At 40.2% G+C, this 18,188-nt stretch overlaps 1 protein-coding gene across 7 annotated transcripts in view; it reads right to left on the bottom strand.

The window, feature by feature from the left end:
* Positions 1–7,313: 7,313 nt before the first annotated feature.
* The window catches only part of LOC141389846 (uncharacterized), a 113,164-nt gene continuing 102,289 nt past the window's right edge, over positions 7,314–18,188 (bottom strand). For all 7 annotated transcript variants that reach the window (XM_073962018.1, XM_073962012.1, XM_073962013.1 and 4 more), the window contains exon 9: positions 7,314–9,000. In XM_073962018.1, coding sequence (XP_073818119.1) covers positions 7,724–9,000 — 1,277 coding nt within the window. In that variant the 3' untranslated portion in view covers positions 7,314–7,723. The remainder of the gene's footprint in view (positions 9,001–18,188) is intronic.

Below are 18,188 nucleotides of genomic sequence, written 5' to 3' on the forward strand. Positions count from 1 at the left end.
TACATTGCACTACTTCCAATTTATTTTGCTGGGTGACGAATTATTTCCATACAAATGTTCCAAAAATAATTTTAAAAATCATTGAATTCGATTGTTTTTAAAATTGTTTGGCATTTTATTCAAACACCACACACACATACACAGTTTGTGTATATTGTTTTGAAGTTTTAGGAATACTCGAATGAAAAAATTTAAATTGACATAAAGCTTTGGCTAACCTTTCTTATTAAACCATGGTATACTCTTTTGTTTTGATGTCGCTACTTGTAGGGATGTACAAATCGGCTTGTTTGTATAGTGATATGTACAAATGATTCAAATCCTGATGAAAAGATCGGATCTTTAACGACTTCCTTTGCATGGTTTGAAATGCTAATGAAAATATCGGATCTTTCACGACTTGCTTTGAACCAATGCAAAATATGCCATGAAATCACGTCATCGCCTAGAACCCCTTCCTTCAAATTTTACTGGGATGTTACGTGTTCATCAGTATATGCATCTAGAAAACGACTTAAATAAGACACAGCAAAAGCTATATAAGGTCTCCTCACAACAGCTAAATACTATATCGCTTCTCGATAAGGGAACTTCATTACATTCTTCATTTGTCCTGGATTATAAGTGTCTTCTATTGGTGTACTTACTGGTTTTACATTTTACATGTTAAACTTTCGTAATAACTTCCGGGTATACGATGACTGTGATATATGAATTTTGTTATTTTCTTCATGTATTTCTATCCCCAAATAATAAAATGAATCAATTCTCTTGACTTCAAATTCACTTTGCGGATAGCTGAGGAATATAACCGCGATTTCTTTTGATTCTGCAGCTGTTATACCATCGTCAATATAAATGGCCAAAATAATGATTTTATTGTTAATTTCTCCTTTGAAAAACAGTAAAAACAGCTGTGCTAACTTCAAACTTGAACTTTATTAGCATCTCTTTGAAACGTTTATTCCCCCCTTTTGCAGCTTGCATACTTTTCCAAAACCATCTTCATATCCTGCTGGCTGCTGCATGTAGATATCTTCTTCAAGCTTGCCATGTAAAAACGCCGTCTTTATATCAACTTGTGTCAGGTGGTAATTATTCAAACTTGACAATGCCAAAATCATTCTAATTGACGTGAACTTAGCCACTGGGCGAAATGTTTCTTCGTAATCTTGTCCAAATTTTTGTATAAATCCACGAACTAATCGTGCTTTGAACCGTTTAATAGTATCATCCTTGGTCTTCTTTATTTTATACACCCATTTATTAGATATAGTACTTTTTCCTTTTGGTACAACTGCCAAGTTCCATTTTTAATTAGAGACTTGAACTCTTCATCCATAGCTTGCTTCCACTGCTAGGCTCATCGGTTTCATCAATGAATGCGTAAAACATTTCATCAATCTCATCAAATGTCCTCGAACGAAGATTATAATGATGGCTGTTGTTATTTATTGCGGATTGATGGTTTGACACTTCTGGAACAAGTTGCACAGAATCACTGACATCTTGCTGATTTGACCGAATAACGTCTTGAGAATTTTCATTACTGTTTATTTCAGAAACTGTATCAGTATCCTCAATGTGATCATGGTTTTCAGTAAATTTCAGCATAATTTTCTTTCTTTTGATCACTACTCGGTGTACAATGTGAGTCTTCTTCTTTTATGAAAACATCTCGAGATATCACGATTTGTTTCTCGTCTGGTATCCATATGCGATACCCTTTGCAATGTTTTTCATAACCCATGAAAATTCCTCTTTTAGATTTTGCATTCTTTTTCCGACGCTTTTCCTTTGGAACGTGTAAATTAGTAGATCCGAATATATGTCAGCCGCTAATATCAGGAGTACTGCCAAACCACAATTCATATGGAACATTGTCTTTATTGGGACATCGGCCAGTCCTATTTAGCGTATAAACGACATTGTTCACGGCTTCACCCCAATATTTCAAAGAAAGGCCTTTATTGTGGATCATTGATCTTCCAGCTTCAACAATAGTTCGCATATCCCTTTCCGCTCGACCGTTTTGTTCCGGAGTATATGGTGTTGTTCATTGATGCATAACTTTATAGGAACTCAATATTTCACATACCTTCTTGTTAACAAACTCAGACCCATTATCAGAACAAATAGTGCGAACTTTTCTTTCAGTTTCTGCTTTCACTTGATCCAAATACTTTTTCATGACCACCGGAACTTCAGATTTCACCTTAATACAGTACACGTGACGATAATTGGAATAATCGTCTCTGAACAATAACATATACCGGGATCCTCCCAAAGACAATTCTTGCATGGGACCGCAAAGACCTGTATGGATTAGATCACCAGGCTGACAAGCTCTCTTTTGACTTTCTTCAAATGGTTTTCGTTGTTGCTTGCCCATCAAACAACCTTCACAAAAGAAATCTTCTCCAGTACAGTCAATGTTAATCCTCTTTGATACGTTCTTTACGTGTGCTTTACTATTCACCTGCTCACCTGCATTTGCTTCAGCAATCGTTGGAATTTTCACCCTTATCATCAACTCGAAAAGTTTGGACTGTTTTTTTGTATTCTTTTAATACCACATTTCCAGTATATGCGAACACGCACTGATTTCCCTCTGCTTTCATAGTATATCCCATATCTAGACATGTATTTGACGAAAACAAATTGAGTTTTATATCTGGAACATATAAAACGCCATGTATCTGCGTTGGATTCCAAACCTTACCGTCAAAAACTTAAATCAAAATGTCACCTTTACCATAAGCCGGAATTACTGCACCATTACCGATTCGAATATTCTTTGGTGTTTGGAATTTTACATAGTTTTGGAACCACGACAAATTTTTGCTCATATGATCGATCCACTTACTCCTGAATCTATCAGGCATGTCACAGATTCCGAACGGAATGGTTTCAATTCCGTAATTTCATTTCGATCGTTTTTGTTTTAGCTTCTTCAGATTCCGATCAATTTTGTAAAATCGGAAAACCTCATTATTTACATATGTAGTTTAAATATGAAATTAAATAGCTCTGTTCCAGAACTAAAAAGTTTTTACAATTTTTACCACTGTTACACATTTTGCGTTCCCGTACACAAAATTTATATGAAAATCGTTTACGACTTTTACAACTTTCACGACTTTTACCACTTTATAAAGTACGGGAACAGGCCAAATGTAAATTTGTTAAACAAAACAAAATTTTTATTATTTCTGAGTGTTTTAAAGTGGCAAATCTAAACAAAAATAAAAACATAATTCCGTTTGCAAAATCAAAAGTGGTTTCATTCCGAAAAATTCTTCGTTTTTCGTTTTCTGAAGAAGCTAAATACGGAATTAGCTCGTTTCTGTGACATGCCTGTATGTACCACTTTTCGTTTTCATCAGCAGTCACGACAATTATTTCGTTCATAAAAGAGGTACCTTGATTCTGCTTCTTCTTGAAATTTTTCCTTTCCGGACAATCCCTTTTACAGTGTCCCGGTTTGCCACAATGGAGGAAACAGTTTTCTTTCTTGGTATTATTCTTAGTGTATTTGTTTCTAGTGTTATTTTTCTTATCATGCTTCGCACCAAACGCTTCTGATTTATCTGGTTTGATACCCAATCTGCATTCCTCCATACAAAGGCAACTTGACAAATTCTTTAAAGTCCGCTCCTTCTCCTCCGTTGCTTCCCAAGATGAAAAGAAATGGCGGTATTCATCCGGTAGTGTCATCAAAATCTTAGTTATGAGCATTTTGTCTGTTATCTGTTCACCTAAATCTCCCAATTGTTTTGCTACTCACAAATTTATTTTCAATTACTGGATAATTTTACTCGATAACGAATGTTGTCATACCAACAATATCGAAACAACTCGATATAGAATCACATAATTAGGCCCCTGGTCCGAATATGGACTATATCAGTTCGACTCACAAAGTTTCCTCAAACAAAAAATTCTAACATTTTCGCACAAGTTTAAGATCACCTCTCAGAATGTTAGAAAATTGTTGCAGAAAATTTTTCAGTGGCCACTTCATACATTGTGATATAAAGTCCCAAAAGATCTATAAGAACACTGCCAGTATTAACTAAAATGACTGATGTGCCCAATACCACGACAGCGGGTTCGCTCGTACCGGATTGGCCCGGAACCGCACAACATCCGTGTTCCGGCCAGCGGCTGCCACCTCAGTGTACATATGTTTACATTTGCCTGCTGGTCGAATACCCGAAGTGAGACCAAACTTCCCGTCGGTGGCAACGAGATTAGCAAATGAGCGTGATGAGCTTTGTCGAGCCAACCCCAGTGACCACAGAGTCAGGAGGCTGACATTGGAAGTTAATAAGCTGACACTGGAAGCTGTTACAACAACAAGAAGTTGGTTGGCGAGCATAAGCAGAATAAATGGTTAAATCATCAAAAGATTTGCAACATTGGAGCCGGAATAAGTGAATTGTGAACAACGGTTAAATCACTCTCGAACCCTGGAAAGAAGGAAGATAGGAACTCAGTCACGTTTGGCACAAATTATTTTATGTTTGAAACGTTGGATAATCAATTATATGTACATATGTGTGGACGCCAGTCGTTCGTTGAATTCCGTAGAGTGACACTGAGAGTTCCCCAAGGTGGGGTGATATCTTCCGAACTGTTTAACCTCTAAATCTCCTGTATTCCGCCACCTCTAGACGGCATTGAGATCGTAACGTACGAGGATGATTGTACTATTTTGGCGTTCCTTGATGTCGCTTGTGAAAGGCCGAATTCCTATTTGACTGATCTTGCCACCTTTTTCCACGTGAGGAATATGCATATATCCTGTACGGCCACTTTGTTCACCACATGGACGATAGAGGTGAGAACAGAGTTGAATGTCATGGTCGATAGTAGCAGAATTCAGGCAACAAAAATTTAAAAATTCGGTCTCGCTTAAATACGATATTTTTATACCCTCAGCATTTATGCTAATGAGGGTATATACACTTTCATACGGGCAAAATGTGCCTCATCGAAATAATGGTTTTAGACCAATGTCGTGCTTTGTTATTGTTAAAGTTACGAAGTTTTTCGGCAATTCATACACACACGAGCCGAACGCAATGAAAGAGCACACAAATGTTTTGATTTGTTTTTGTTTTGCAGCATGCGTGCATGCAAAGTTACTAACACACTAAAAGTTGCAAATATTGAGAATTTTGTGTGCCCTCTTCTTGGTCGGCTGTGTTTTAGACCCCAAGTATGTTTGGACGAAATGTGTTTCAGACAATTTGGAGTCGATTGAGCAATGTCCGTCCGTCTGTCTGGCTGGAGCGCACGATAACTCTCGAACGGATGAACCGATTCGGTTCAAATTTTGGCTTTCGTAATATTTTGCCCAAACTTAGTTTAAGTTCAAAGATGGGCTATGTCGGTCCACTCCTTCCGGTACCTCCCCCACAAAAGTTCGAAAATGTTCGGAAAATTTGTGCGCACGATAATTCTTGAATGGGAGTAACCGATTTGGTCCATACTTTGCCCATCGTAAAATGTGTATCAGACTTAAATAAAGTTTCAATATGGACTCAATCGGTCCACTCCTTCGGATACCTCCCACACAAAATTTCGGAAAAGTTCAGTTTAGGACCATCTTTCGAATCGCTTTGATTTTTTTAGCAACTTTTATTCACTGTCCCCCATACGACGGTACAAGTTTCATCAGGGGCAAGTCCATACTTCCTGAGAAAATAGCCTGAAAGTTGCGAAAACCCCCTATGACACCGTGTGAGGTGGTTGGAGCGCAAGATAACTCTCGAACGGTTTTGCCGATTCGGTCAAAAATTTGGCCTTAGCAATATTTTGTCCAAACATAGCTTAAGTTCGAAGATAAGCCATATCAGTCCACTCCTTCAGGTACCTCCCCCACAAAAGTTCAAAAATGTTCAGAAAATTTGTTCGTACGGTAACTCTTGAAGGGATTGGCCGAATTGGTTCATTCTTTTCACATCCTAATATATTAACTAGATACAGATCAGATTCGAATATGAACTATATTTGCCCACTCCTTCGGGTGGCTCCCACACAAAATTTCGGACAAGTTCACTTTAGGACCTGATCTCGAATCACTTTGATTTTTGTTGATGCAACTTACATTCGCTACCTCCATTACGATGGTAAAAGTTTTTTTAGGGTAAGTACATACTTCCTGAGAAAACAGCCCGAAAGGTGTAAAAACCCATATGGTGCAATGTGTAGCAACCGGAGAGCACGACATCTCTCGAACTGTTCAAGCGATTTGGACCAAAATTTGGCCTTCGTCATATTTTATCCAAACTTAGTTTTAGTTCGAAGATGTCCAATAGCGGTCAAAAACTTTCGGTACTTCCCCCCAATATTTTAAAAAAAAGTGACTAAAATGATATGCACGGTCCAAACTTTGGATCTAATATTTGTCCAAATTTAGTTTAACTTCTAAAATAGCCCATATTGCTCCTTTCCTTTCAACATTTGTGTCCAAGTGCAGTGTAGGGTCTGTTCGAAATTTAAAAATGTATACCGATTCTGTTCATTTTGAGTCCCAAAAAAAGATCCACTTCCTTAATGGGCTATGTCGGTCCATTCCTTCACTTTTGAACATCTTTGAACTTTAATCCTAATCCACATTTTTCGGCAAGGTCATATGTCCAAAAAGAGCCACAAAATTCTGAAAAGATTCAATTCACATTGGCTGAGGGTACATATATCTCATTCGGCAAAGCCGACTGACGCTGTTTTACTTGTTATGTATCAAAAAGCTCACCGAAATAAATGAAGATCAGTCCATTCGTTTTCAAGATATCGTTGGCACCGACTTCAAAAATGCCTTCATTTTGATGGTCATATCGACTTGGAATTTTTTGTGGCATACTCCATAATATTGCCTGTACTTCAAAATAAGCCAGTTATTTCTTTTAGATTTTTTAAGTAGGGGGTAACTCTTTAAGTTAAATTTGTTAATATAGCGCAATCAAGTGTTGCTACGTACGGCCTCGATGTTCTTAGCAGATAGAAACAGGACACAATAGATCAATATTTTCAGGAGGATCCTCTGTTCAGCAGTCCATGTGGTGAACATTGTGCAGTGCAGTATATTTAATGGCGCATATTTTCATATTTCTCAGCCGGATAAACTGCACTATGTTAGCTATGTTGACATTTAACCTATCATATAACCAGTATGATTGTATCGAAATTTCTTTTCGAATAAAAACACACTCGATTTCGAATACTCGAATTAGGCACCACAAATCCACTGGCAGTTCTACATTACCTTTGTATCGCACATTTGTTAATAATAAAACAACGCGTTGTATCTTATGATTTTATTTCAATTTATTCACATATAATGTATGTATGTATCTATTATTGAAGTATCCTAGCCAAAAAAAAAATGGATGATTCATGTTTTAAGAGAGATAATTTTGTGCACTATTATTATTAATGATATAAATAAGGTTGAAATATTCGAAATTATTAACAGATCAACAAAGGGCCAATGGAAAGAAAACGAGGAGAGGGACTTTTATTGTTTATGTTTTTATCCTGACATTAAAAAATTAAACTGCAATTTTTTCTGGGACACACTACTGTGCAAGTCTTATTTCTTTTAAGTCTCCTAGTGTTCTTTACGAATGCTATTTTACGGGAGTGATGGTGGTGGTGGTTGTACGTGGCTTAACTATGTATGTATGTGACAATTATGGAACTACAGATTTAATTTTTATTCACTTTCAGAATCATCAACAAATTGTTTGCGATAATTACGACGAACCCTGGCCAGCTTTTGTTCATAACGTGACAATTTTTGTTGATATCTTTGAATTTGTAATGTAACCACACCTTCATCCTCCTCATTGCCATCTGGACAGTTATCTTCCGGGTTGTTGTTGTTGTCTTCATTGTGGTGGAGGTTGTCTTCTTCTTCTAGGCAAGGTGATAGGCGATGAGCCATAAGAAAACGAGATGTTGAGGCAACTCCCCTCAACTCATTGTTGTTGTGTTCAATGGAACTGGGTGTGGTCAAGGAGTTATTTAAACTGACACCACTATCAGGTGTAAAGAGATAAGAGCTATTCATGTTACTGCTGTTGTTTAAAAATATTGACATATTATTGTTGCTGTTATTTAGGCTGTTGGTTGGTCTTTGAGGTGTTGTGTGTTGTTGAGACTGATGATAGTCTTCTAGCTCTTCTTCGGCATTGCCGTTTAGAAAATTATTCTCAACCAAACCAAAAATATCATTATTGTTTGTTTCATTGTTATTTTCTTCGACTTCTGTGAGATTATTGCTATTGCGCCTTACATGGATGTAATCATTAAGGGATATCTTGCGTTTCTTTAAAGGTGATGACGATGTAAAGTTGGATGTTGTTTCCTGAGCATTATAGTCACTATAATCAAAGTCTGGTTTTTGCAAGGTATACGAGGAAGATGATGCTGCCGACAAGGACAATGATGATGAAGATGTTGATGGCACTGCTGCTGCTGCTGCCATCATATGTGTAGTTGTTTGATCATCATCCTCACAGGGTCTTTTCTTGGGAGATTTGTGGCCACCGGAAATGGAGCTTTGCATTGTGTCATCATAGGGATTGCTATTGTTGTTTTCATTGTCTGTACCACCACCACCACTACTACTGCTACAACTATTAATACGACTATTGTTGTGATTTAGGCTTGAGCTTTGTGGTTCATCAAAATATTCATTAGTTGGAGAATTTGGTTGAGGTAGTATTGTTTCAGTTGCATTGATCACATTTAGTGCTGCCGATGTTTTAGGTTTTTGGGATTTGCGTAAAGGTTTCCATTTTTCCGAGTTGCCGTCATTTGCAGTTTTGTTGGCACCATTTACTTTCTTCTTATTGCTCTGTTGTTGTTGGTAGCCATCATCTTCATTTGATGTGGAAGCCGTAGTTTTAGGATTTTTGCAGTTCTGTTGATCAGAATCTTCTTCGGAGTCTGACATAAATATTTGACGAGTGAAGCGTAAAAACGCATCTGTAAAGAAAGAGGAGAAAGAGGGGAATATTTTAATAAAGATGAGTTAAAAGAATCAGTCGACAGGAAAATATCCTCAGCATATGACGGGACCTGCAAGTACTATGTACAGATCCTTATTTTAAAAGTAACAAGTAAACAAGTACCATTAGTCTTTGCCGACACAGATGTAACCTCAACCTGCGACATAATGAAAAGAAGCAAATCCGCGAACTTTGTGGGAGAGGTACCGGAAGATGAGGGCCGATATTTGGAATTTGATGTAAGTTTGGAAGAATGATTACAGTGTGCAAAGACCAATTGGACCAAATTTAGGACTCCCTTTAAGAGCCATTTGTGGCCGAAAGGTTTTACAGCTTTAGAGTAAATGTCTCAGTCAGTAAGGACTTACCCAATTATACTGTCGTAATATGAGCCGCGTGGACTACCGGATCCTAGAAATGTGTCTAAAAGCGGCACATTTTGAAAAATTTTGAAATTTTGTGTGGGAGTTACATGAAGGTTTGACGGAATATAGTTGATATTCGAAATTGATTTAAGTGATGTAAGATGGAAATATTATGATGTGCAAAGGTTGGGCCAATGCCAATCACTCCTTTCGATAGTTGTCGTTTCCATTAGACACATTTGTTGGTCATTGTAGGATCTTTTAGAGCTTTTCGGCCATTATGTTAGGAAGCATGGAATTGCGCACGAAAAGCATTATATCTCTTTAAACAGGACCGCAAAGAGTACATACGGTAAAAATTTGCAAACGTATCTCGAACAGCTCCTAAACTGGACTTTTATGAGGGAGTTATTCGAAGATTTATCCGATAATATAGATTTTCTTGGATGCACGTTTAGAAGAAATATTAAGATTTGAAAAGTTTCGGCAAAGCGGTTACTAAATTCATAAGTTTTCGTGATCATCAGTCATTTGAAAGAAAAGAAAATTGTAAGAGGCTGCGAGGACAACAAAAAATTTAAAAAAGATCCGATACTGCAATTTAGCTGTAATGTTTGAAATTTTTTTGGGGAGGTAACCCAAGTAGTAGACCAGAGAATGCATCCTTTTTCCAATTTAATTGCAATGGACTCCGAGGTAAGATCGAGGAAATATTATATTTCATGAGTCGGAAGAACATCAAGGTCGCTGCGGTGCAAGAAACCAAGCTCAACAACAAGTGTAGCTTACAACATTGTGATGGTTACAATGTGCTAAGGAAAGATCGCACCAGAAGTGGAGGTGGGGGATTAGCTTTCCTATTGCACCAGTCTGTTGAATACAGACCCATCTCGCTTGAGCCTCTCTCTAATGTCCCGTACATGGAATGTATGGGGTAGCAGTCAGGTGTGGAACTGCCGAGATAGAGTTGCTGAACGTATACATCCCGCCGAGAAATAGCTGTATCTCAGATTACGTGCCTAACATTAGCCCGCTTTTGGAAGGTCATAATCGTCTGGTCTTGGGGGAATTTAATGCGCATCATGAGATGTGGCATTCGGCCCTCGGAAACGACCAGAGAGGTACAGCGCTGGCTGAGCAGATTGACAGCTCTACGTTTTGCACGGTCAATGAGGACGCCCCTACCAGAATTAGAGGAGAGTGTCACAGCTCGCCAGACATAACCATCGTGTCACCTGGTCTGACAAATGACGTTACCATAATTGTCTCCATTAGCAGACCACCCGATTTCATTACCTCTGAACGCCGCACATTCGTCAATCATAAGAAAGCTGATTGGCCGGGTTTCAGAGATTTCACCAACCACCGCTTCAGAGAATTGCCCAATCCTTCTGATGTTCGGGTAGCGAAAAGGACGTTCCGAGACATCATCACTGCTGCAGCTGCTCGTCATATCCCTGCTGGTCGAATACCCTAAGTAAGACCAAACTTCCCAGCAGAGGCGACGGGATTAGCAAATGAGCGTGATGAGCTTCGCCGAACCAACCCCAATGACCCCAGAGTCAGGGACCTGACACTGGAAGCTAACAGGCTGGTCGGCGAGCATAAGCGGAACAAGTGGTTAAATCATCTGAAGAGTTGCAACATTGGAGCCGGTATAGGTGAATTGTGGGCAACGGTTAAGTAACTCTCGAACCCTGGAAGAAGGGAAGATAGGACCTCAGTCACGTTTGGCGGCGTTACGTTGACTGACCCGAAGAGGTGCGCAAGTTATTTCAATCGACAGTTTGTCGAGCACCCCGAGAGTGACAGGGCGAAGAGAAGAGTATTACGTCGCATCAGATCTCTTCCTGCCGAGGAGGAACCACCACAGTTTACAATGGATGATGTTGCCATCAGGAACGCTAAATCATCCAAAGCGTTGGGCCCTGATGGAATCTCCATGGTAATGCTGAAGCAGCTGGATGAGCCGGGAGTGGAGTATCTCACTAAAGTTCTCAACTTATCGCTATCCACCCTCATTGTTCCCGAAGTCTGGAAAATGGGCAGGGTGGTCCCACTACGGAAGCCCGGCAAGGATGCCAGCAAAAGTGAATCGTACAGGCCGATTTCGCTTTTGTCGCCCGTTACAAAGACCCTTGAGGCCTTAGTCATCCCCAGTATCAGAAATAGCTATCGAGTTGCCGATCATCAGCATGGATTCCGTAAGCAGCACAGCATGACAACTGCTCTGCACGCCATTACCACACATATTTGTCAAGGACTCAACCAGAGACGGCCGTGCGATAGAACAGTGATGGTAGCGCTTGACTTATCAAAAGCCTTTGATACAGTCAGGCACTCCACGCTGTTTGAGGACATTGAGCAGACAACCCTCCGGCCAAGCTTGAAACGTTGGATAGTCAATTATATGTGTGGACGTCTGTCGTATGTGGAATTCAGGAACAAGAAGTCCAAACCCCGTAGAGTGAAACAGGGAGTTTCCCAAGGTGGGTGATATCTCCGGAACTGTTTAACCTCGACCTCTCCTGTATTCCACCCCCTCCAGACGGCATTGAGATCGTGACGTATGCGGATGATTGCACGATCCTGGCGTCGGGTACCTATCCTGATGACATCTGTGAGAGACTGAACAACTATTTAACTGATCTTACCACCTTTTTCCATTCGAGGAATATGCAGATTTCCCCCACAAAATCTACAGCCACTCTGTTCAACACATGTGCAGCGCAGTTTGGAAGAGAATTGAATGTCGTGGTAGACGGTAGCAGAATTCCGACCACAAACTGCCCCAAAATTTAAGGGGTCACATTCGACACTACTTTCACGTCGTGCGCGTACGCCAAGGCTATCTGCGACAAACTAAAAAGTAGGAACAAGGTCCCTAGCCGGCAGCACTTGGGGTGCAGATAAAGAAACCTTGTTGACCACATACAATGCGATAGGTCGGTCTGTGGTAAGCTATGCGGCGCCAGTCTGGTCCCCGAGATTATGTGATACGAATTGGAAAAAGATTCAAACTTGCCAGAATGCCGCCCTGAGAACAGCGACAGCAACAAATCTTCAGTGGACCATCCACATGAGGAGGCAAAGATTATTCCAGTAAAGCAACACAATGAGATTCTTTCGTTGCAGTACCTGCTTGGATGTTACCGTGTGAGCCATCCCAATCACCATCTTGTGGATAGGCCCGGCACATACAGGCAGATCAGGAAGGATATACATGCTCTAGAGGTAGAGGTCCAACGATACAGGAGAGAACAACTAGATCAACAAGCGTATCGAGCAGGTTTAAATAGTATTCACAGGGATGCAGTTGCCAAGGCCTTAAGCAATTATAGTGTGAATAAAGTCCTCGAAATACATCCCCCATCTATTGCAGCTGAGGAGCGTCAGCTGCCACGACAAACTAGAGTAGTTTTGGCTCAACTACGCTCGGGATATTGCAGTCTCCTAAATTATTATTGGGCGGAAATCGACCGCGCCGTGCAAGACATCTGCCCAATATGCGGCCTAGGCCCGCACGACACAAAACACCTTTTCAACTGCCCCGCCAAACCTACCCATCTAACTCCAGTGGATCTGTGGTCACATCCCATCGAAGCAGCCACTTTCCTGGAACTGGAGATAGACCCAGAGCCAGATTGAACAGAAGAACGAACATACAAACATAATAACAAACACTGTTACAACAACAGCAACAACCGATATGAAGCATATTCGTACCTGTTCTATGTCTGGTAAAATATTACAGTGTGCACAGTATGGACCAAATCCGATACTACCTTCGAGAGTTATCGTGCGCTCCAGTCAGACAGACGGATGGACATGATGGACATACATAGCCATCCTCTACGGTATTCGGGAATTTTGATCACTATGTTAATATGGGTCAACGTTTTTAACATCAACCCTAGCTTCTTAAAACTTCACATTAAGAAAAAAAAAGCCGCGCGGTAGCTGCTTCTGATGCACTCAACCCTATTTTTAAAACAAATTTATTTTCAACCAACTCTCTCCAACTCCATTCGCTTTGCTCTCCAAGCTAATAAAGTGTTAAATAAAACGATAAAATAATAAACAATGTAAACAACTTGAATAACCACTATAAAATACTATAAATATTTGGCTGTAAACAACGAAAACACACGATGAAATGATGTTTATGAAGTGCAGTCACGACGGTGTTTGTGATACGAGTACACAAACTCTGATTGTGACCCGGTGATAAGTTGTTGCAATACGTGCACTATATACCCAGGCAGGACGAAGTTCAACAAACCAAAGTACATAGAGGACAGACAATAAAGCAAAACAAAATGGATATTTTTTTGTATATCATGCAAAATAACTGTAAGGAATGTCAAGTGTTCTATTATGGGATAATTAATAACAATAAATGTTGTCACAAAAGCGCAAACAAATAGAGTAGTTAATGAAATGACATGAAATCGAAAATGATGTTACAGTGGGACAATGAACATTTTCCGCAAAAATGAGAAACTTTATATTCCTAATGCTTTGTAGGTTTGCTTATACTGTACGTAGATATATATTGAAGATTTATAATTTAATGTGAAAGAATGTTAAGGATGCTAACCATTGTATTACAACGCGGTCTTGATTGTTTGAACAATATATATAAAAAAAATTTAAAACACCATTACCGTGGTTCAATGCTGCTACTCAATGCTCGTCTTTCAAACAGAAGTTAGCGATTTCAGTGGGGAGTAAATCTCAAGCGTAATGTTGCCAATCGACTGCCTAACCTAACTATTTAAACCAACTCCGACATCATTAAGCATAATCGTGATGCTCTCTATGAAGAGAAGTCATTGTTCCTTCTGCGGTGTTCATTTCTATATATGTATGTTTAAAGCCTAATTTCAATTCCACTTTTTTCAAAATGTTGACTAAAATATTCCTTCATTTCCACTGTTTTGCGCTAGCCCTTAAAATTCATATACAAAAGCGCCAACTTAGAGAGCTCCAAGTGCATGCAGTCATAAACATTGTTTACACGCCCCTTATAATTTTTCGCACTATTTAATACTATAATTTAAATGTATCAGCGAATTACAATGTATGAACAATAGGGTGCCTTAACATGTGCCAATGGTTTACACGGTGTGCCTTAACCAAATTTAAATGAAAGGAGCTTACACCTGGGAAGTTTTTGCTGATTCTGAAAGTACAATACTCATAGAAATATCAAGAAAAAAAAATCGCCGGAGGGATTTTCAAATAAATCGCGATTTAAGTTCATATTTTTAGGGGTTCCTTAGGTTTTCACGATTTTGCTTGGAAACCGCGAGTCCTATGTAAAATGTTGTAGCTGTGAAAATTCTCCACAAGATTGACCTCCCTGATATTTTCGTAGGTTTTACCGTTTTTGAGATATAGAAGTTCAAATTGAGACAATGCACTGACTGTATCTGCTGTAGGGATTTTTAAATAAATCGCGGTTAAAATCCACATTTTAAGGTTTTTTTATGTTTTCACGATTTTGCTTGGAAACCGCAGGTCCTATCGGAATGGGACTAAAGAAAATGTTGTAGCTGTGAAAATTCTCTACAATACTGACCTTTAGGTTTTTTCGTAGGTTTTTCCATTCCTGAGATATAGAGGTTCAGTTCAAATTTTTAGGTTTTTATCTTAAATCTTCAAGATTTTGCTTGAAAACCGCAAGTCATGATAAAATGGGACTAAAGAAAATTTTGTAGCTGCGAAAATTCTCTAGAAGATTGGCTGATTTATTTTTTCTTAGGTTGTACCATTTTAGATATATATAGGTTTAGTTGGGAAATTGCAGTCATAACATTGTTTTATAAGGAGACTTGTCCCCTACGAAAATATCATAAAGGTCAATCTTGTGGAGAATTTTCACAGCTGCAATATTTTTTTAGGCCCATTTACATAGGACTCGCGTTTTCCAAACAAAATCGTGAAAACATAAAGAACCCCTAAAAATGTGAACTTAAATCGCGATTTATTTGAAAATCCCTCCGGCGATTTTTTTTTGTTTCTTGATATTTCTCATCTATGAGCATTGTAGTTTTAGAATCTGCAAAAACTTCTCAGGTGTAAGCACCACAGATTTACTGGAGTTAATTGAGTAGGTTTGGCAGGACAGTTCAAATGGTGCAGTGTGTACTGTGCTGCAAGCTGGGCAGATGTTGTTGCATGGTGTCATCCTATAGGAATTCAGACGGCAGCACGATCCCAAGCGTAGTTGAGCCAAAACTTTTCTGGTTTGTTGTTGATGTAGCAGCTTCTACATGTAGGTGTATGTCTTAATTTTATTTATTTGGCTCTGCCTCCAGCAGTTAAAAAGGTGCGCCAGTTAAAAAGGTGCGGCATGCTGTGCAGATATTCTGCGTGCCATCAATCTTGGCCCAGTAAGAATTGAGGCGGCTGCACCAACGAGATTTTATTTGTACCAACACGACTCTCGTTTGCCTTGGTAGCTGTTGCTCTTCAGCTTGTTCGTGTTCGTCTTTCTAGTTTGTCGTGGCAGCTGACGTTCCTTAGCTGTGTTAGATGTTCTGCGAGGAACGCATTCAAGCGATAGTTGTTTGCGGCATCGGTGACTGCATCCGTGTTAATGCTATTTAAACCTGCTGAAGGGCACGACTAATCTAGAGGCTCTCCCTTGGACCTCTCTTTCTAGATCATGAAAATCCCTCCTGACATGCCCGGGTGGGGGTCCTATCCACCATATGTTTATTAGGATGGCTCTCACGGTAACACCCCTGCAGTACTGCAACGAATCTTGAAGAATTTTCTCTCCTCATGTAGATGGTTCAATGAAGACACCCTGTTGCAGTTCTCAGGGCGGCATTCTGGCAGGTTTAAATATTTTTCCATCGCGTTGCACTTATATTCAGGGGCCATACTGGCGCCGCAGAGCTTACCATAGTTCACGGTTTCTTTATTTGCACCCCAAGTGCTGTCGGCTATGGACTTGAGAACCTTATTCCTACATCTCAGTTTGTCGCAGATAGCTGTGGCATGCACGAACGACATGAAGATGCTGTCGAATGTTACCCATAGAATTTTGGGGTAGTTTGTGGTCGAAATTCTGCTACCATCGACAAAGACATTAAACTCTGCTCTCACCTCTGCCCCGTCCATGTGGTGGACAGAGTGGCCGTAAATTTAGTGGCGGATATTTGCATATTTCTCGCGGGGACAAAATGTGTAAAGATACGTCAAATATGAGTTCAGCCTTTTACAAATGACATCATGGAAGGTACCTGGCAACAAGATCGTACCGTGATCCGCTTATGTAACGATTTCAATGCCGTCTGAAGGGGGTGGAATACAGGAGAATACAGTTCCGGAGATATTACCCCACCGTGGGGAACTCCTTGTTTAACTCTACGAGGCTTGGACGCCTTGTTCCTGAATTCCACGTACAACTGGAGTCTACACATATGTATGATTGATTATCCAACGTTTCAAAATTGGCCGGAGGATTGCCTGCTCAATGTCCTCAAACAGCGGGGAGTGCCTGCCAATATCAAAGGCTTTTGATAAGTCAAACACCACCATCACTGTTTTATCACACGGCTTGCTATGGTGGCGTACATCGCTGTTGTACTGCTTGCGGAACCCATGTTGATAATCGGCAACAGGATAGCTACTTCTGACGCTGGATAGGAGTAATGCCTCAACAGTCTTTGCTACTGGCGACAGAAGCGAAATCGGTCTGTACAATTCGCCTTTGCTGGCATCCATGCCTTGGCTTCAGTAGCGGGACAACCCTGCCCACGGTTCGAGAATGATATGGGTGGCTGGCGACAGCTTGAAAACTTTAGTGAGATACTTGACTCTTGGCTCAGCCAACTGTTTCAGCATTATCATGGAGATTCCATCAGGGCCCAACGCTATGGATGCTTTAGCGTTCCTGATGACATTCGTAATATCATCCATTGTAAATTACGGTGGTTCATCCTCAGCAGGAAGAGATGTAATGGGACGTGGTACTCTTCTCTTGCTTGCCAATCTGTCAATTGAAATATCGTGCACACCTCTTTGTATCAGGCAGCGTAACGTCGCCAAACGTGACTGAGGTTCTACCTTCCTTCTTTCCAGGGTTCGAGAGTGACTTAACCGTTGCCAACAATTCACTCATTCCGCATTCAATGTTGCAACTCTTCTGATTATTTAACCACATGTTTCGTTTATACTCACCGACCAACCTTTTAACTTCTAGTGTCAAGCGGGGTCTCTTGTACCGGATTTACCCGGAACCACACAAAATCCCTGTTTTGGCCAGCGTCTGCCACCTTAGTGTACAAATGCTTTGGTGCCGCAATGGTGATGTGTGGCGAACTGATTCAATATCGCCTTACGCTCGTAGGATCATCTGAAGCGGTCATTGGTAAATTCTGTGAACTCTTGCCACTCATCATTCCCATGGTTCAGAAAAATACGGGGGTCGGAGTTTATGAACTCGGGTGGTCTGTTAAAGGAGACGATGATAGGAAGGTGATCAGAGCCAAGAGGGTGCCACAGTGGTGATGTCTGTCACAATCTCTTCTTATCCTCTTAACACCGTCTTCGTTCACTGTGGAAGTGTGGAGATCTACATTTGCTCGTCCAGCTCTGTACATCTCAGGCCCATGATGACCTTACCTCTAGCATCAGAGGGTTATTGTCGCCCCAAAGCGAGGCGCTGTATTTGCTGCTTTTGGAGAGACTTCGAGGACTTATCGTATTCCCTCCAGAATGTCGAGTGGCAACTTAAGGGCCGAGATACAACCACCATTGTCTATCGAATTAATTTTCAAATCTC

This window comes from Musca autumnalis, unplaced genomic scaffold (genome assembly GCF_047663935.1).
Source record: "Musca autumnalis isolate F117 unplaced genomic scaffold, ASM4766393v1 scaffold_1, whole genome shotgun sequence".
In the NCBI taxonomy this organism is placed as follows: domain Eukaryota; kingdom Metazoa; phylum Arthropoda; class Insecta; order Diptera; family Muscidae; genus Musca; species Musca autumnalis.